We start from the raw sequence: 18,759 nt of genomic DNA on the forward strand, positions 1-18,759 counted from the left end.
AATGCTTGGACAAACGATTAGTTGTTTCAGTGTTTTACATTCAGGAATGAGCATAATCCTGATGACTGACCAAAATAAACATGGATGTCAACTGTCACATGTTCTTATTACAAAATGAACGACCAGACACCATCAGCTTGTTCCTGTGCAGCAACAGAAGAAAGCTCTGAACTCTGTGAGATCCTGGATGGACAGGCGTATTTGACTGTAGAGCCGACCGATTAACTGGAGCTGAGTGAACTTTGTAAAACCAAGCTAACTTTAGCTTTAAGCTGATTTTTTACAGGTATGTCTCTTGACAACACTGAAGTGAAGTCATTGGTCATCACCACCATCAGTCACAAACATTAACGTGTTTAAAAAGATCTTTGTGGGGCGTTGGTGGCTTAGTGGTACAGCAGGCGCCCCATGTACAAGGCTGTTGCCGCAGCGGCACGGGTTCGACTCCAGCCTGTGGCCCTTTGCTGCATGTCTCTCTCTCTCTCTCTCTCTCTCTCTCTCCCTCTCTCCCTCTCTCTCTCCCTTTCACACTTCACTATCCTATCAATTAAAGGCAAAAAATGCCCATAAAAATATCTTTATAAATAAATAAAAAGATCTTTGTGAGCACAACCAGCAGCAAATGGATCTGAATCTTTATATATCACACACTGTATGAGTTTGTCTGTGGACGCAGTCTGACCCAGACTGGGAGCGACCTGGTCCACCTGACCTAAGGTCACTGGCTTGCTCACTTTTTTGAGCCCCTGCCCAGTCAAGCAACTGACTGTATTACTGGCCTGATGTAACTTCTTTTGGACCCTGCCGAAAGGTGGATTTACAGTTGTGCATCGGCCCTACGCAGAGCCTACACAAGTGGCCTACACCATTGTGAGCATTCGTGCATGGCATGTCTGTGCCGCTCTACAGTTACACTTCCAAAACACTTGTTGGCAGTGGAGTTTCTGTGAATTGCTGTGAAGTCTGATTGATTTAAAATACACCTAAAACACACATTAAACAGGTTTTAGCAGTAACAATAACTGTATTTACAACAACTCCCAAGGTTCACAGACAAAATACTTGTCTTTTGGTGGACACGTTTTCTCCACATATACAACATGCTAACATTATTAGCATAAGCCTATGACTTTTAACATTGAATAAATCAGCCTATTTTAATTACTTATTGAATTAATTAGCCTATTAGCCTAAATCTAGGACCTTTAAAGTCAGAGATACGAATCGTCAGTTGGAGACCCCTTAGTCAACTGAGACTACTTCAAGTTCAGTTCATTTCTGCTGTGAAAAGTAATTCTGGACATGTTTTGGTCCCCAGATTTTGCTGCAGAGTGAGCGCTATTGACTTTCACGCTAATCTTCGGTACAGACAGCCGCGTATATGATGCAGTGGCCAAGAGAAGGAGAAACTTCCCACCGTAAGGCCACTAGATAACATTATCTTCTCTCCTCTGCTTAAAAATGGTGAATTTACAGCTCACAGATACTTAATATGACACAGTCTCTGGCGTCTGTTTGATATCTGGTGTTGGCAAAAAATGTTGTTGCACATTTACGATCTGTGTCAGCGCAGCTAAATTGTTTACTATGTTACATGAATGCTGCTGTTATACTGAATGTCCCACTGAGCCAAACTCAAACTGTAAAACTTTACATGGAAAAAAAAAACAATCGTTGACTGCTGAATCTGATTTGACTGACACAATTCTGAGTCGGGTACAGCCCTACAAAATTCAGCTCCATAATAACTCAAGGTTCACCAAAACAACTGTCTTATACTAGACAAGTTTTCTCCACAAACACAACATGCTAATATTATAAGCACAAGCCTGAGACATTTTCCATTGTGTAATTTAGCCTAGTGGCTGGCAGAGCTTTCCTCTACTCATATGAAGCCAGGACAAATCACACACAAAATTAAAAATGCCATTGTGTGGAGGCTGTATTGGCTTCACAATATTGTTCCTTATCTGTGAAATAAGGTAAATAAACACCTTGTTTCCACTAAAGGAAATTATTTTCAGTTTACAAAAATAAACAAGAAGTCTGTGTCACCACAAAATGAGGTGCCAATCTAAGCAAAGTCTCTGCTGTAGGCACAGCATCGATTCGATGCAGAAGTATAAATCCTGCTTAAAAGGTGAGGGCACTGTCTGAATAGCCAGAGAACTAACAGCATGGCATGTATTGTACAAAATAGCGCATTTTATATGTTGTTAATATATTCAACACGCAATATTGTAGTCTTTGCTGTGTTCCTCACACAGGTTGACATTGTGATTGAAAAAAGGATAATGTTCCGCCCTGTTTTTAAGTGTTGTTCAGTGCTAAGAAATTGGTCCATAGTCTCCAAAACAAAATCATTTCCGTTCAATATAGTCCAGTTTGACATCTGCTTTGCTCCATGAAATCAGTTTTACTTCATGGAAATGTGGTTATATTCACAAGATAGAAAAAAAAAGTTACTGATAGAATGAACAAGTGTCTGAATGTTTCATCTTCATGCTTATATAAATCTATTTCCTGCAGAAACGATGGTGAAGATGACAAGATGATTTCTGTTTTGTTTTGTTTTCTCTGTAAAGGAAAAAACCAACAGATGAAGATGAAGACGAGTATTTCTCACTGTCCATCCCTCCTACTCTTCTTCCACCTACATCCTCTCTGCTCTACTTCCTCTCATCCCTCCTCCTCCCTCTGGCTTTCTCTCTCTTTCTCTCTCTCTCTCTCTCTGTGTGGGTGAGTATTAAAGTGGATGACTATCACTCAGTCTGCAGAGAGAAAAGAAAACACAGATTCATTTGCATTTTTAACGACGCAGCATCAACTGAAACTTTCTATCCTTCTTCATGGAGTCTGCTGGAGTCACTTATACAGTGGCATGTAAAAGTTTGGGCACCCCTGGTCAAAATTTCGTTTACTGTGAATAAACTAAGTAGACAATGAACTGATCTCCAAAAGGCTTGGCGTTAAAGATGACACATGCTTTTTTAACATTTTAAGCAAGATAAGAGTATTATTTTTGCTTTGTGGAACTTTGGAGTGAAAAAAGGACAGCTTGTTCACCATCATTGTTAGTAAATGCCAGGTGATGAAATTTTAGGACTTAGTCTTAGCATCATACAGCTAACATTACCTATCGAGTTTAATGACAGAGTAGAGCTGTTACGCTGTTATTGTGAGTTTGTTGGGACCGTTCAACATCTCAGTGCTGGATGATAGCTGCTGTTGCTGTGTTAGCCCATGTTAAAGGACAACTTCGGTATTTTTCAACCTGGGCTCTATTTCCCCATGTGTATGTGTGCGTATGATTCATAGGTACCACTCGTTCTAAAATTGGTTCAGTATTGAGCCGCGAAACGAGCTAAAAAGGTAATGGGGGCAAATGCGTCCCGTATAAAAGTGCTTTTTTTCGCCACTGACCGGTTCAGATCGCCAGTGCTATCTCTGTAAATAGCATATTGTAGCGGCCCTAGGGCAGTGGTGAGTGTGAATGAGTGGAGTCAGCTGTCAGTCAGTGTTGGAGCAGAAAGGCGGAAGGTGTCCCCGCTCGGTATTGTAAATGAGTATGTGTGTGCGAAGTGTGTGTTTTTTCGCCACTGACCAGTTCGGATCGCCAGTGCTATCTCTGTAAATAGCATGCTAACTTAGTCTTTCCCTTACCTCTGGGCTGTGTGATGTCATGAGCTTTGCTCCACTGTGTCTATAGCTCTCTCTACTCGTGGGACAGCCGTTTTCTTGAGGAAGAGGTGTTTCGGGATTGGATGTCTTCTCTTCTTCGGCTGGCAGTGGGAGAAGTGAGCACTGCAGACCCGATGACATCTCGCCGTCCGACAAAGGCAGCCTGTGAAAGCTGTACGGGGTGTTGCGCGACATCCTGTTCTTGCGTTCGGGGAAAAAGGCCCGTTTATTTGAGCACTCCAAAAACTCCAGTAACACTCCAGGGGGTAGCACGTAAAAGACTCCGTCCTCTGACTCTTCTAGCGTAACACACACTTCACACACACATACTCATTTACATTACCAAGCAGGGACAACTTCCGCCTTTCTGCTCCAACACTGACTGACAGCTGACTCCACTCATTCACACTCACCACTGCCCCAGGGCTGCTACAATATGCTATTTACAGAGATAGCACTGGCGATCTGAACCAGTCAGTGGCGAAAAAAAGCACTTTTATAGGGGACGCATTTGCCCCCATTACCGTTTACCGGCTCAATACTGAACCAATTTTAGAATGAGTGGTACCCATGAATTATATGCACACATACACATGGGGAAATAGAGCCCAGGTTGAAAAATACCGAAGTTGTCCTTTAACTGGGCAGACGTTGAACTGACCATTCTATGTAATGGCAGCAACAGAAAGTTCGCTGATCCTTTCCACCAGTGAAGAGAATCAGTATCCCATCTGGCATTGTGCTCTCAGGATCACCATTTTATTCAGTAAAGAGTTGATGAAGAGGCAACGTATTCTCACCGAGCTAAAGGTTGGTTAGCATGCTGGAACTGCAACTTCAATAAAACTGTATGTATAATACTGAATATTCTTAAGAATAAAAAGTGCATTGCTCTTTAAAATGGTGTACTTGCATTATTATGCTGTTATATTATCATTCTATCAGTGCCGTAACATGAACTTAACATGTTTATTGCAATCATTTCTAGGACAATATATGTATCTTTCACCAAAAGTAGTTATTGGGACAGGTCTATAACCAGCAGCCAAAAACTTGGCTGGTGTTCTCAGGATCACCATTTTATTCAATAAAGAGTTGATGAGGAGGCAAAGTATTCTCACCGAGCTAAAGGTTGGTTAGCATGCTGGAACTGCAACTTCAATAAAACTGTATGTGACCAATAGCTAGCAAGCTACAATAGCTTCCTCCATTTTGGACTCCCCAGTTCTGTTAAAACAACTTGCTGTTGTTATAATGTGAGCCTGCATATCAAAATTCACTGAAGCAAATAAATTAATTTAGCTGAAAATTTTCATCATATTTTGCTGTGTAAATATGTCTTTATCGCATTAAACTTCCAAGAGGTCCATGACTTGCCACGTGGTGGTTTACCTGTGCAGAAGGCAGAAATATAAGGTGCCCCTGTGCCAAGTATGACATCTTCAACTTTTTAGCATTAGAGATATTAACTACTGAAGGTTCAATTAGTCTTCATGGGAATAAAAACACCAGGTTTTTTATGATTTGTGTGAAAACGATAAAATTGTGGTCTTGAAGTTGATGCAGTTACTGTTACTACCGTTATTACTGTGGTTATTACAAAATTGTTAGACTAGTTATGAGATAGAAAAAGTGGAGTAAGAATTAATATGAGCATGCGGCAAGATTTATCGATTCTAAGAGTCTAACCAGTAGTGGGGCTAAAAATGTGTGTGCGGCACTACAGGAAAGGTTATGGAGGGTAATGGCGAGATGGTAATCCTAGATTTGCAAAAACTCTCACAAGCTACTTTAAAATACTCTTGTATGGCTGTTTTATGGTGTGACAACGCTGTGGTTAAGGTCTGGGCAGGTTAAGACACAAAGAGCATTTAGTTTGGCTTGGGAAAATATACTGGTTTGGGTTAAAATGATCACTTGAAATCTTGCAAGAGTTTTCGTGAATCTGGAGTTACCATCTAGACACAATCTTTATAGAGTTTTTAAATTCTAAAGGGTTCATCCTCTGGAGAACTTGAGTGAGACCAGGACATTTCATGGAAACCTGTTGGTTAGATTTTCCTGCCTGACAAGCAAATTGGAGATTCCCCAAGTATTGAACCGACAGACTGAAGAAGATGAAACATGAAGCTGAAGCTGCTCAGACAGTGTAAGCCTGCAGGCTGCACGGAGGGGAGAAAACACAAATCCTCAGCTCCCAGGGTCAGATAAAACTGTGGTTGACCAAATTGAAGCACAGTCACAAGTTTATCTGTGAATAAAGTACAACTGGTAATAACCAGATTTCCAGTGTGATTCTGAGCAGCAGAGCTCTACTGTCAAACACTCACATGTGTTTGGACGTTCATGTCTGTCTGACTCCATTAGGCAGTCATGCAGATACACAACACAGCGCTGTGAGCACATTCTATCAAGGTAATTATGCATGTGAATGTGAGTGAAGGATACTGCTGCAGCAGGACTTGCTGGAACCTGTCGGCCGTCAGGAAGATGGGATGGGTCAACATGAAGTCATCCAGCAAGGTTTCTGCAGGGAGACACAGACAGAGAAGTTAGTTTTACAGACTGCACCTGAATGTGACCTGGAACACTTGAGCAGGAAATGCTAAGTATCACTCACAGACGCTTAACCTGAAAGAAAAGGCGGCAAAGTAGACGCGATCAGAATTAATACCTAAATAAGAAGTAGGGCAAAGAGTAATGATCATTTTCATTATCGATTAGTCTGCCCATTTATGATTTATGGGTTTCTCTACAGCCAGGAAACAGAGAAAAATGCAAGTCTAAGGTGACTTCATGCCTTATTTTGTCTGACCAACTGTCCAGAACCCAAAGATATTTTGTTTAAAGTTACATAAAACAGTGAAAAGCAGCAAATCATCACACCAGAGAAGGTGGAGCCAGAAATGATCCCCATCTTGTTTGACTGATAACTTAAAAAAGCCTAATCTTATCAATCACTAGTTTCAGTACTAGGTATTTGTTTTAAGTTGTCTTTTCACTTCTATGTGCATTCTGGGAAGTCACTTTGCGTTTTCAGTTTCTGTCTGTTAACTGGGGGGATTAGTTCGGTAACTGGCTGATATGGATTGGGAAACAGGCAGAGTAGGATTGGATAACTGGTGAAGCAGGATCAAGCAACTGTCAAATCAAAGCATTTGAGAGGCCACAACCAGAAAATGTTTGACCTTTCTGCTTGAGAAGTTACTACACAATGTGTTTTGTTATCAACTTTCAAATTGTTGTTGATTTATCTTCAAGGATCGAAAAACTAGCAGGTTAGGATCAGGCAATTGGCCACTGTGTAGGCTGAAGGGTAAGACCTTGTTGAGAGGTTTTGGGTTCAATACTTTATTCAACCATTTCCATTTTAGAGACATACAGCATTATGAAAGTCTCTGTAGTCCGAGGTGATATTAATTAATGTCTTCTTTTGTCTAACCAACCAGACCTGCCACAATAATTACGTAATCAACTTAATGATTTCAGCAAAAAAAAAAACAAGTCTGTGTCAATATATCGAACAACATTGTCCTTGTGTTTATATACATGTATTTATGTTTTATTTATTTAGGATACTTTTTTTTAACACATTTTGTGTGTTTGAATATTCTTAAGAATAAAAAGTGCATTGCTCTTTAAAATGGTGTACTTGCATTATTATGCTGTTATATTATCATTCTAACAGTGCCATAACATGATCTTGTTATGGCACATGTTTATTGCAATCATTTCTAGGACAATATGTGTATCTTTCACCAAAAGTAGTTATTGGGACAGGTCTATAACCAGCAGCCAAAAACCTACAAATATCCAGCTCAAATGTACCCAAGTTTTCTATAAAAAAAAAAAATAAAAAAAAGTCTCCTGAGACTGAGGATCTGAAGTGAATGAACAGAGAGCTGTAGACAAGCATACACAAATGTATGGAAATTAACAATCAGATATCATTACACACATTTGAATATATGGCTGCAAACAATTTACACACACACACACACACACACACACACACGCACACGCACACACACACACACACACTCACACACGGAATATGAAGAACATACTGAAATCTGTGCTGCTTTGACTCCGTTTTATGTCAGTAATGTTTTCTTTTAATCTCCCAGAGAAGACAGATGTCAGTTCCATCTTCGCCTAGGTCAGCACAAAGACTAAAAACATGGGGAAACTGCGAGCACAGCTCCATCAGAAGAGAATCAAACCTAACAACCCAAAATCTGCCACCAAGATTGTTTGATGAGTTGACGGGGTTTCCAAATATTGTGGACCAACAAATGACAAAATTCCAAAAGTCAATTGCCAAAGTGCTTTACAGACACATTAACATATTTTTTTTAAAAATAAAAATAAACAGGTAAATATCTATAAGAGCCACAATTGTAGAAACACACTTCCTGTTTCTGTATCACAGACTTGTTTCTGAAATCAACCCTAAACACACACACACACACACACACACACACACACACACACACACACACACACACACACACTAAATGTAGGCCACGAAGACATATTTAGCCTCATTGTTTTTGATATGCAAAACTAGAACTAAAGCTTTAAGACACAAAAGGGGGAGAGAAAGATAGATTTATCTATTTTTAAAGAAAATGTGGAGACAGAGACAAACACTGCTGATCACTGAGATAAAAGCTGTTTTTTTCTGAACTAAAACACTGTGTTAAACTCTCAGCTGCAGCAGCAAATGGCTGTAATTTAAGATGCTGAAACAGCACGACTCAAAACCTGTGGTCACATTTACTAAACTATACTGCTGTGTGTGTGTGTGTGTGTGTGTGTGTGTGTGTGTGTGTGTGTGTGTGTGTTGCATGCTGCAGTGGGTGTGTCCTGCCCGGGTCCGCCTCTCTGCAGGCGGTTACCATAGAGACACCACGTTGCCGACAGTGAGAGGATGAAGGGGGAAATGTGAGAGAGGAAACACTGAAGACAGAAATGAACGTCACACTTGGGTGTGTGTATGTGTGTGTGTGTGTGTGTTATTGATAACAGAGTCAAATTGATATTACACCTCTGACACTGATGATGCGGGTGAGTGACTGGTCATATGATCAATACCACACTGGACTTATCCCAACTGATGTTTCCTCTCCCACTGGAGGGTCAGCCTGCCCCTCATGGAAGAAAGAAACTAAATATTTAGGGGTTCAAGCTTGAAAGGCTGAAATCGTTTTGTGTTTGAGCTGATTTTTGTTGTTTGTTTTTTTTCATTTTTCCTAAATGTTTTTTTTTTTTCTGTTCTGAAGAAGAGATGTTACGCGAGCGGTTACGTCAGTCAGGGGCTTCCACGTGGGGAAGACAGACGGGACGCTTAGCCAGTCATTGCATTTGATTGACTTCGGTCCGAATGCAACGATTGGTTGGAGTTTTCTTAGAACCATATGAGAATGGTATCATTATGAGTTTGTATCTCAAGTGGAATTCACTTACATTTTAGTGTGCCATCAGCTTATTAATAGCATTTTAACCTAAACAAAGAAAAGCGTAAAATTTCCAGAAAGGTAAGTGTTGCTTTAACAAAGATTTGTTAATCATCTGTTGATCATGCAAAAAGGCATGCCTGCTTTTTTCCCTGATTGGTTTAAATCTGCCAGTGGACAGTCCAGTCTGATTTTCTCTATCTCCTGCAGAGTGAAGTGTCTGCACAGGTAAACTGTGTAACAGCTGAAACTACACAACCCTCAGTCCTTCACTGTCCTGAATTACAAACATGTCACTGGCAGTAGGAAAGTAAAATTCAAAATTCTCCTGAATACATTACACTAACTTTTATGATTTTCTTCTGTTATGGATTGAGGCAAAAACAAAAACGCTACTATTATGTAAACAGTGCATAGTTCTCCTGTAGATGTGATAAGGTGTTAGTATAGAATATATGTGAAAATAATTTAGGAACACTATTTTGTATACAGTACAGGCCAAAAGTTTGGACACACCTTCTCATTCAATGCTTTTTCTTTATTTTCATGACTATTTACATTGTAGATTCTCACTGAAGGCATCAAAACTATGAATGAACACATGTGGAGTTATGTACTTAACAAAAAAAGGTGAAATAACTGAAAACATGTTTTATATTCTAGTTTCTTCAAAATAGCCACCCTTTGCTCTGATTACTGCTTTGCACACTCTTGGCATTCTCTCCATGAGCTTCAAGAGGTAGTCACCTGAAATGGTTTTCCAACAGTCTTGAAGGAGTTCCCAGAGGTGTTTAGCACTTGTTGGCCCCTTTGCCTTCACTCTGCGGTCCAGCTCACCCCAAACCATCTCGATTGGGTTCAGGTCCGGTGACTGTGGAGGCCAGGTCATCTGCCGCAGCACTCCATCACTCTCCTTCTTGGTCAAATAGCCCTTACACAGCCTGGAGGTGTGTTTGGGGTCATTGTCCTATTGAAAAATAAATGATCGTCCAACTAAACGCAAACCGGATGGGATGGCATGTCACTGCAGGATGCTGTGGTAGCCATGCTGGTTCAGTGTGCCTTCAATTTTGAATAAATCCCCAACAGTGTCACCAGCAAAACACCCCCACACCATCACACCTCCTCCTCCATGCTTCACAGTGGGAACCAGGCATGTGGAATCCATCCGTCACCTTTTCTGCGTCTCACAAAGACACGGCGGTTGGAACCAAAGATCTCAAATTTGGACTCATCAGACCAAAGCACAGATTTCCACTGGTCTAATGTCCATTCCTTGTGTTTCTTGGCCCAAACAAATCTCTTCTGCTTGTTGCCTCTCCTTAGCAGTGGTTTCCTAGCAGCTGTTTGACCATGAAGGCCTGATTCGCGCAGTCTCCTCTTAACAGTTGTTCTAGAGATGGGTCTGCTGCTAGAACTCTGTGTGGCATTCATCTGGTCTCTGATCTGAGCTGCTGTTAACTTGCGATTTCTGAGGCTGGTGACTCGGATGAACTTATCCTCAGAAGCAGAGGTGACTCTTGGTCTTCCTTTCCTGGGTCGGTCCTCATGTGTGCCAGTTTCGTTTGTAGCGCTTGATGGTTTTTGCGACTCCACTTGGGGACACATTTAAAGTTTTTGCAATTTTCCGGACTGACTGACCTTCATTTCTTAAAGTAATGATGGCCACTCATTTTTCTTTAGTTAGCTGATTGGTTCTTGCCATAATATGAATTTTAACAGTTGTCCAATAGGGCTGTCGGCTGTGTATTAACCTGACTTCTGCACAACACAACTGATGGTCCCAACCCCATTGATAAAGCAAGAAATTCCACTAATTAACCCTGATAAGGCACACCTGTGAAGTGGAAACCATTTCAGGTGACTACCTCTTGAAGCTCATGGAGAGAATGCCAAGAGTGTGCAAAGCAGTAATCAGAGCAAAGGGTGGCTATTTTGAAGAAACTAGAATATAAAACATGTTTTCAGTTATTTCACCTTTTTTTGTTAAGTACATAACTCCACGTGTTCATTCATAGTTTTGATGCCTTCAGTGAGAATCTACAATGTAAATAGTCATGAAAATAAAGAAAACGCATTGAATGAGAAGGTGTGTCCAAACATTTGGCCTGTACTGTATATATATATATATATATATATATATACATATATATATATACTTTTTTTTTTTTTACATTTTTTAACTACATACACAAGAATGGAAATAACCAGGAATCAACCCAATTTAGTACATTATACATCTATTATGAAATACATTTTATAGTATGCAAACTATTAGGGGTGGGGGGTGGGGGGGGGGGGGATCGATACAGCATAGCATCGCCATATTTTTGTGTGACAATATTGTATCATCACACAGTGCCAAGAATACATTTTTTTATTGTATAGATTAGCAAGATTACATATCCAAATTAAACTTTAGGTAGCCTACTTGAATAATAAAGTCAATTGCTTATTCAGTCCACTAGATACACTGTGCTGCAAATAAAATGACTGAAGTGAGATGAACAGACTAAAAACTTTATCTTATTAGATAAAACAGATGTTGACAAAGTTTTCCTTCTGGGACACACTTTACAGTTTAAAAAAGGTAATAAATCACATTATATTAGATCGCAACATTCAGCATATCACAGCACGTTTAAAATCACACTAATACTGTATTGTGACATAAGTATCGTGATAATATTATCGTGAGGCCTCTGGTGATAAGAAGTATGACTCAAAATATGTAGATACAGATCCCTGACCTGAAAAAAACAGCACACTAAAATAGGTGTTTTGTCCCCTCTGCCACTGCATTACTCAACAAAACACACCGGTAAGGGTCATGTGTGTAGGCGCTCTGAATGTGTATAAATGTTGATGAATCTGAAGTCTTTCAACTAGATATGCTGTGGTGTATCATGTATTTATGTAACTTATGTAAATTTCCCTGGAAAGACAAAAAGAGTGCATCTATCTAAATAATTTGCTAATATCAGAATCAGCATCAGCATTAAAATACTCATGTGCATACGATGTATATTCACAGCTGCAATGTGTGGAAAACATGCACATAGTAATGAATTTGAAGTAAAAGCCATTTGAGGAATAATTAGCAGAAAGATGCAGACGAGAGATGATGGAGAAGATGGTGTGAATGTAGAGAGAGGATGGAATGAAAGAGTGTGAATGTGGGAGGGAGAGAAAACAACTGAATCCAAATGGGATGTAAAGGACGCCTACAACCTCTCAGAGACAACACACTGACTGTTCACTACAGACAGCCAACCCTCAATAATAAGAAAAGCTTATCAAGAAAAAGACTGTATGAAAATAAGAACATTAAGTTATGATTTAGAAGAAGCCAGTTTTCACTTGAACAATCTCTTCTTGCCTCAATTTATATATGTATATTGAACTGGTGCACAGGGACTTATATCTTGCGAGTGGCAGTTGATATCTGCACATGTGAAATAATATAATTTACTTATGAGCATGTTTTATCTCACTTGTGACTTCAGTCATAAATCTGATGCCATATACAGAAGACGGCTTTGGTGCATGTGCGTGGGAACATATTTTTGCTGAGGGCTGCTGCACACTATAAATTTGCTTGCATGAATATGAATGTGCACGCACTTACACAGGAGCTAAAGTGACAGGAAAACTGCTCAGAGGTACGTGCATCAGTGATTCTATCACCCGTTGGTCTAAAGAATGTGCGCTCCTTCACCTCAGACACAATCTGTGTAGTCTGCATGTGCCACAATTTCTAATATGTCATTTTGAATCTTATCAGACCTCCACTTGTCTCTTCGCCTGTTCAGCCAGTCAACACTAATGATTAGCTCTCGCACATCTCTCCAAGTTTGGCTTACCCCATCCCTTGCACACTGATCTCACCTGATGTGATGACGTTCTGATGTCAGATCGGAGGAATTAATTGAATTCACATATTTTTAATGTCTTTTTTCCATCTGTTTTCTGACAGGCACCTTATATGCTTTTCAAAATTTGGAACAAATGTTCAGAGAGCCCATTGATTCTGGCAAATAAGCCAACTATATCCAGACTGTGTTGTTCCACCCCTTGTCAATATGGGGCGCTGCAGCACTCTCAGCACTCACTTCCCGCGCCCATGTTTAAGTTTTGACACCTGAGTAGTATGCCAATTTCATTCAGGGACAACATTTTAGCACCTTTGTCCTTTCATCAGCAACCAAATAGTTGAGCTGTCTGCACTTTGTCAGTTGCACAGCATAGTGTACACAGTGTACAGTGTAGTTTTGAGCCGAGTGAATAAAAAAAATTTGTGGTCGCTGCTAAGGGTAGTTTGGCTATTTAAAAATGGTGGGTTGGTGCAGGATGTCTTGTGTTGCACTGGTGACAAATCTCTATGGCCAATCAGTGGTCTGCACTGAAGTAACTTCACCCTTTAGTGTCGCCTCAGCTCACTTGGAACCTCGACCAAGGTGGAGCCAAAAAAAGTACTAGGTACTATCTGCAACTTCTGTTAATGGCAGAAAAAAAGAATAAGAATTTTTCCAGATATCATGGAGAATGTGGTTCAGACTTGCGGTTGTGTATCCATATAACCAAATCTCTAGGACCAAATTTTAATCTGGATCAGAATGTTCTGCTGTCCAGATCAGCTAATCCATCTAACTTTTGTGCTGTTTTGTAAAAGCAACATTGGACTGCATCACTCTGATCCAAATAAAAACTTTAAGATTTCCAAATCTGGAAAGCCAGTGCTCTTTTTTTTTTTATAACTTAACTGAACTGAATGGCTTAATAGGTAGCCTAATGTCTACTTTATTTACGTTATCACTGTAACAATTAACAAATCAAAATATAAATAAATGTGTTTATATTTGACCAATTTATGAGTTTTATTACATTTGGTCCTGAAATCCAGCCTGAATCCACCCTTCTGCCAGTTAAAAGGTATATCAATCCTACTAAAAAAACAACACAGCTTGGAGGTTTGATCCAGATCAAATCAAGACTGATCCCTTTTTTCTCCAACAATTCATTTACAAGATTTGATCCTATCTGATAGCTGAAATCTGATCAGATTACTTCTGAACAACTGGGCCCAGGGCTCTAAATTGTATTTGTAATCTATTACAAGTTCATATCTCACCTACTAAACTGTTCTTTAAGCCTTCGTAGAGGTCTTTTCTTGATAGAACCATGATTCCTAAAATCACATCTGCAACTCATGAGAAGAAGTGAAATTATCCTGAGACACAAACAAACTGACTTTATATTTTTCTGGATATAAGTTGGAGGTTTTCTTGTATTTCAGTTTGAAGCCTCTAATTTGAGTCTGTGTTTTTTCTCCTCCCACCTCCTCTCTCCCTCTCCCTCTCTCTTCCTCCCACTCCTCTTCTCCAAATGTCTTGTTGAGAGCTGGTTGCTATGTGAACAGGTGCTAAAGAGCCTCTTATCTATCTGCACTCATACACACAGTACATGCATGTCCATATGATACACAAACAAACACACAGCTTCACAAACAGGAAGCCGAGCGAGGGAAACCTGCAGCTCAGAGCGGGTTGAGGAAGATGAGGAGGAGGAAGGTGAAAGCATCCAGAGAGAGGTGAGCGAGTGGGCAGTGTTTTCACTTCTTCTCTTCTTTTTGTAAAGAGAAATCATCCTCCCACACAGATCAGTCCTGTCACAGTGCCTCGCTCTCACTTTCTGTTTCTGCGTCTGGAGCCGACTCGTCTGCAGTGTTCCTGCTTCATGAAGTGGTTTCAGTATTCAAACCCACGACATAACACAAGAACATTAAAGGTTTCTCTGGAGAGCAAAAAAGTCATGAAATTGAATTCAAATGTTGGAGTTCAATGGTTTGAGTTTCCCAGAAATTCTCAATCCTGCATCAGTAATCTTGGAACACACACACCTCCTTAAAAACCTCATCAGCACTACCACACAACCAGTGGTGGAACAAGTACTCCAGTAAATGTACTTGGTTACATTCCAATGCTGGGAAACAATACAGACTTCATTCAGTAGAAATGTTATTTACGTTCTGCTTCACACGTAACACACCTGAACACACCTGCCTCGACACGCCTGCAACTGTGTGTGTGTGTGTGTGTGTGTGTGTGTTACATAAGAAGCTTAGCCAGCTTTGTTCCTCTTTTATGAAATTATCAGGAAACTTATCGTCCTCCTGTTTTACCTGCGAGGCAGTCGTTCACACACACACACACACACACACACACACACTGTAATAATATTATGGGATGGGGGACAGATGTTGCCCATAGCAACCACTGGCTGATTGTTTTGTCAAAGCTTTATAAATTCCTCTGCGTACAGCCACTGTTGAAGTTCATGATGGCATCGCTTGGTTTTTACATTTAAAAACAATTAGCCAAGGATGCTAACCAGTTGTTTGTTGTTTGTCTTTTATGTTTTGCATCTTCTACTTATCTTGCATCTCAAAATCTGATTTTCCAATTTATGTCAATTATAAAGTTTAAGATTACAGAAAATACGAATGTTTAAAATGAAAACATAACTTAAAATAAAAACATGTTCAATTAATTTGTTCACACAGCCGTTTGCAGGACGTTATGTCGTTAATGAAAGGTGGGTGTGAGGCACGCACAAACATGTAGTAATTATTTTCTAAATCCTCACTGTCTGAGTGACACACCCTCTCTATCTCTCTCTCTCTCTCTCTCTCACACACACACACACACACACACAGATGATTAGGGTTATTGTGTGTATGTGTGTGTTGTACTAGACTGAGGTAGTAACCTTTATGGAGATAATCTTGGTTCAAGGTTCAGTCTTACTACACACGCACACACACTGTCATTGGCCAAGATGTCAAAACTAACACTAAGTGTTTCATGGGAAACCAGTCACCTTAGTGAAGTGATTCTACCATAGTGGCAAATGTTGGTTGTGCATGCGTTCATCAGATGCAATCACTGAAAAGGAGCAGCTGTAATACATTTTTCTGAGCGCCACAAACCAGCAAAATGATTCATTGTATCATCAGAATTTCATCCATTCAAGTTGATAATATTTATGAAAGTATAGAGGAGCCGTTCAATTACATTATTTTATGCCATTCATACGCAGGGAGACTCTACTGAGCATGCTCTATGGGCCCAAATATGAGGAAAAGTAATGGACCTGCATTTGTATAGTGCCTTTCTAGTCATCCTAACACTCAAAGCACTTTTACACAACAAGTCACATTCACCCATTCACACACACACACACACACACACACACACACACACACACACACACACACACACACGCACAATCATACACTAGTGGCCGAGGCTACCATACAAGGTGCCACCTGCTACTCAGTTTTGTTTTTTTTTAACACACTCACACACTGATGGAGGCATCATCAGGAGCAATTTGGGGTTCAGTATCTTGCTCAAGGATACTTCGACATGCAGACTGGAGGAGCCAGGGATCAAACCGATGATCTTCCGATTGGTGGACGACCTGCTCTAGCTCTGAGCCACAGCTGCCCCAAGAGTGAGGAGGCTTTTCACAGGCTTCATCATAGAACTGAATGGAGTGCCAGTTCTCCTTAAAACAAATGTGCAGTGACATAACAACCAGCAGCCTCTCAGTATCTGTTCTGATGAACTGATGAAGAGCAGTTTGCAGGATTTTTAGGGTTTTTGGTTCAGGTATTCTGGAAGATTTCAATGTCCCAGACAAATGGGAGAAATTCTGGTCAAATATTATCGTTTGTTGAATAGACTCACATGGGGCAACACAAACACAAAAAATCTCCTTGAGCTTTACATATGTCCTAACTGAATGTGGCCCTAGCGTCAGCAACAGTTCAATTGCTTTGTTTTCTATTGGATTGTCCTAACTGGCCGCAAACAACACAGCACTGCACAGATCGCTGTTTTGCCTTTTGCTGGACACCCCATTTCTATTTAGTCTTGCCTGTTGCTTTTAAAGCTCCACAATGGATGAGGAATGGCTGATTCATGAAGTGCAAATGAGGCGTTATCTACACAACACCGCCTCATTTAACTACAAAAACCTAAATAATGTAAATGCCACAATATTAAACGTGTTTAAGAAGTATAAATGTAGGAAGATACCAAGTACTCGCCCGTATTTTAAGTGGTTATGTCTCCAGTGCACAGCCACGTTCACTTGCTGTTAGGACATGGTGTTAGACCTACATATTCTCCATTCTCGTAACCCATCGGCTGTATTCGGCGTCTGACTTCGGCAGATGGCGATACAGCCTCTGGGGGCAGTGCCCCGATTTTTTGGCATTCCTCCCCCCGCTCATTGTTTACAGTCCGACTAGAAACTGGAGACGCGACAATGGAGTTGGAGTTGAGAGAAGATATTTACAACCATATCCTATCACAAGTAGCTAGTTTTCATTCTGTGAACAGTTTAAAGCCGCTGCAGCGGCTGTGTTTCTAATATTTGCTTGAGAAACGGGACGTTTTAGCTTGCTTGCTGACAGGTTTTGGCAAAAGTTTGATTTTCCAAGTGTGGCCAACAGCGTGCTCTCTGTTGGCAAGACAAGATGCTCGTTGGCCTGAGGACGCCATCGTGCTTGTTGTCAGTCCGCTCGTTTCCATTATGGAAGAGCAGGTGAAGCACCTCAACAATATAGGCATACCGGCAACGTGTCCCTCCAAAAACAAAACGAAAACATCTGGTGGGGGATGGCTGTGGACGAGGTCCATACTGTTGTTCAGTGGTAAGTCATTCACTGAATGTAGAGTCTGTATATAGAGACTACATATTCTCTGAAGGAATTATTTTCACCTGACATTGGGCCTCATTTACAAAATGAACGTACAACAGAAAACAGGGCGTACGGTCGTTTCCACACATAGCTTGGCATTTATCAGTGAGGACGTAAGTGACGGCTACGATCAAATCTCATGTCAGGTCTCAACTCGTGTATGCAAGTTTGAATCAGAGTGGACTGGCGGTGCAGCATGGTGAGATGGCTGAGTTGGGGAATGGTTATTAGATCCCAGTCAGAATGTTGTCTGAGTATGTGTACCACACATTAATCATTTCAAAATGCAGAGCCGCCATATGGACAGGCAATGTCTATCAGAGCTCCCAGTTGCCTGGCTCCAGACTGACGGATGGTGGGTAATGGTTGGTGCCCAACCCTTTACTCATCTAAATCTACAACATACATAGTTGTTATATCACCTGGCCCGGAATTAATCACATGCAAACCCTATCATAAGATGATTTGTGCGCTTGAATCTGCGCTGGTTTGTATGTTAGATTGATGAATGAGTGCCATTATGACTGTAGAGATTTAAATGCGTCTGACTTCAATAGATTTTCGTGATCAAAAACCGGTAATTATCAGGTAACTAAAACCCTGGGATGTAACAGAAAACTTTGATCACCAGGAGTCCACAGCAGTTACACAGTCACTATGTTCTGTGGTGATCAGTGTGTTATTGCTGCACGAAATTCAACAACTTCCGTTAGAGTGCATGGAAACATAAATTCTAAGAGGAAAATAAACTACAGCACGACCAGCACATCAGCTGGGCCAAAATCTGATTTTACAGATTAAAGCTACAACTAACAATTATTTACATTACTCAACACAAATCATTGTAGT

The 18,759-nt window shown here is 40.5% G+C and overlaps 1 protein-coding gene across 1 annotated transcript in view; it reads right to left on the minus strand.

The window, feature by feature from the left end:
• The window catches only part of rapgefl1 (Rap guanine nucleotide exchange factor (GEF)-like 1), a 56,897-nt gene that overhangs the window by 25,260 nt on the left and 12,878 nt on the right, over nucleotides 1-18,759 (minus strand). The window contains exon 3 of the mRNA XM_049561554.1: nucleotides 6,130-6,208. Within this exon, the coding sequence (XP_049417511.1) occupies nucleotides 6,130-6,208 (79 nt within the window). The remainder of the gene's footprint in view (nucleotides 1-6,129; nucleotides 6,209-18,759) is intronic.

This window comes from Epinephelus fuscoguttatus, linkage group LG19, assembly GCF_011397635.1.
Source record: "Epinephelus fuscoguttatus linkage group LG19, E.fuscoguttatus.final_Chr_v1".
Taxonomy (NCBI): domain Eukaryota; kingdom Metazoa; phylum Chordata; class Actinopteri; order Perciformes; family Serranidae; genus Epinephelus; species Epinephelus fuscoguttatus.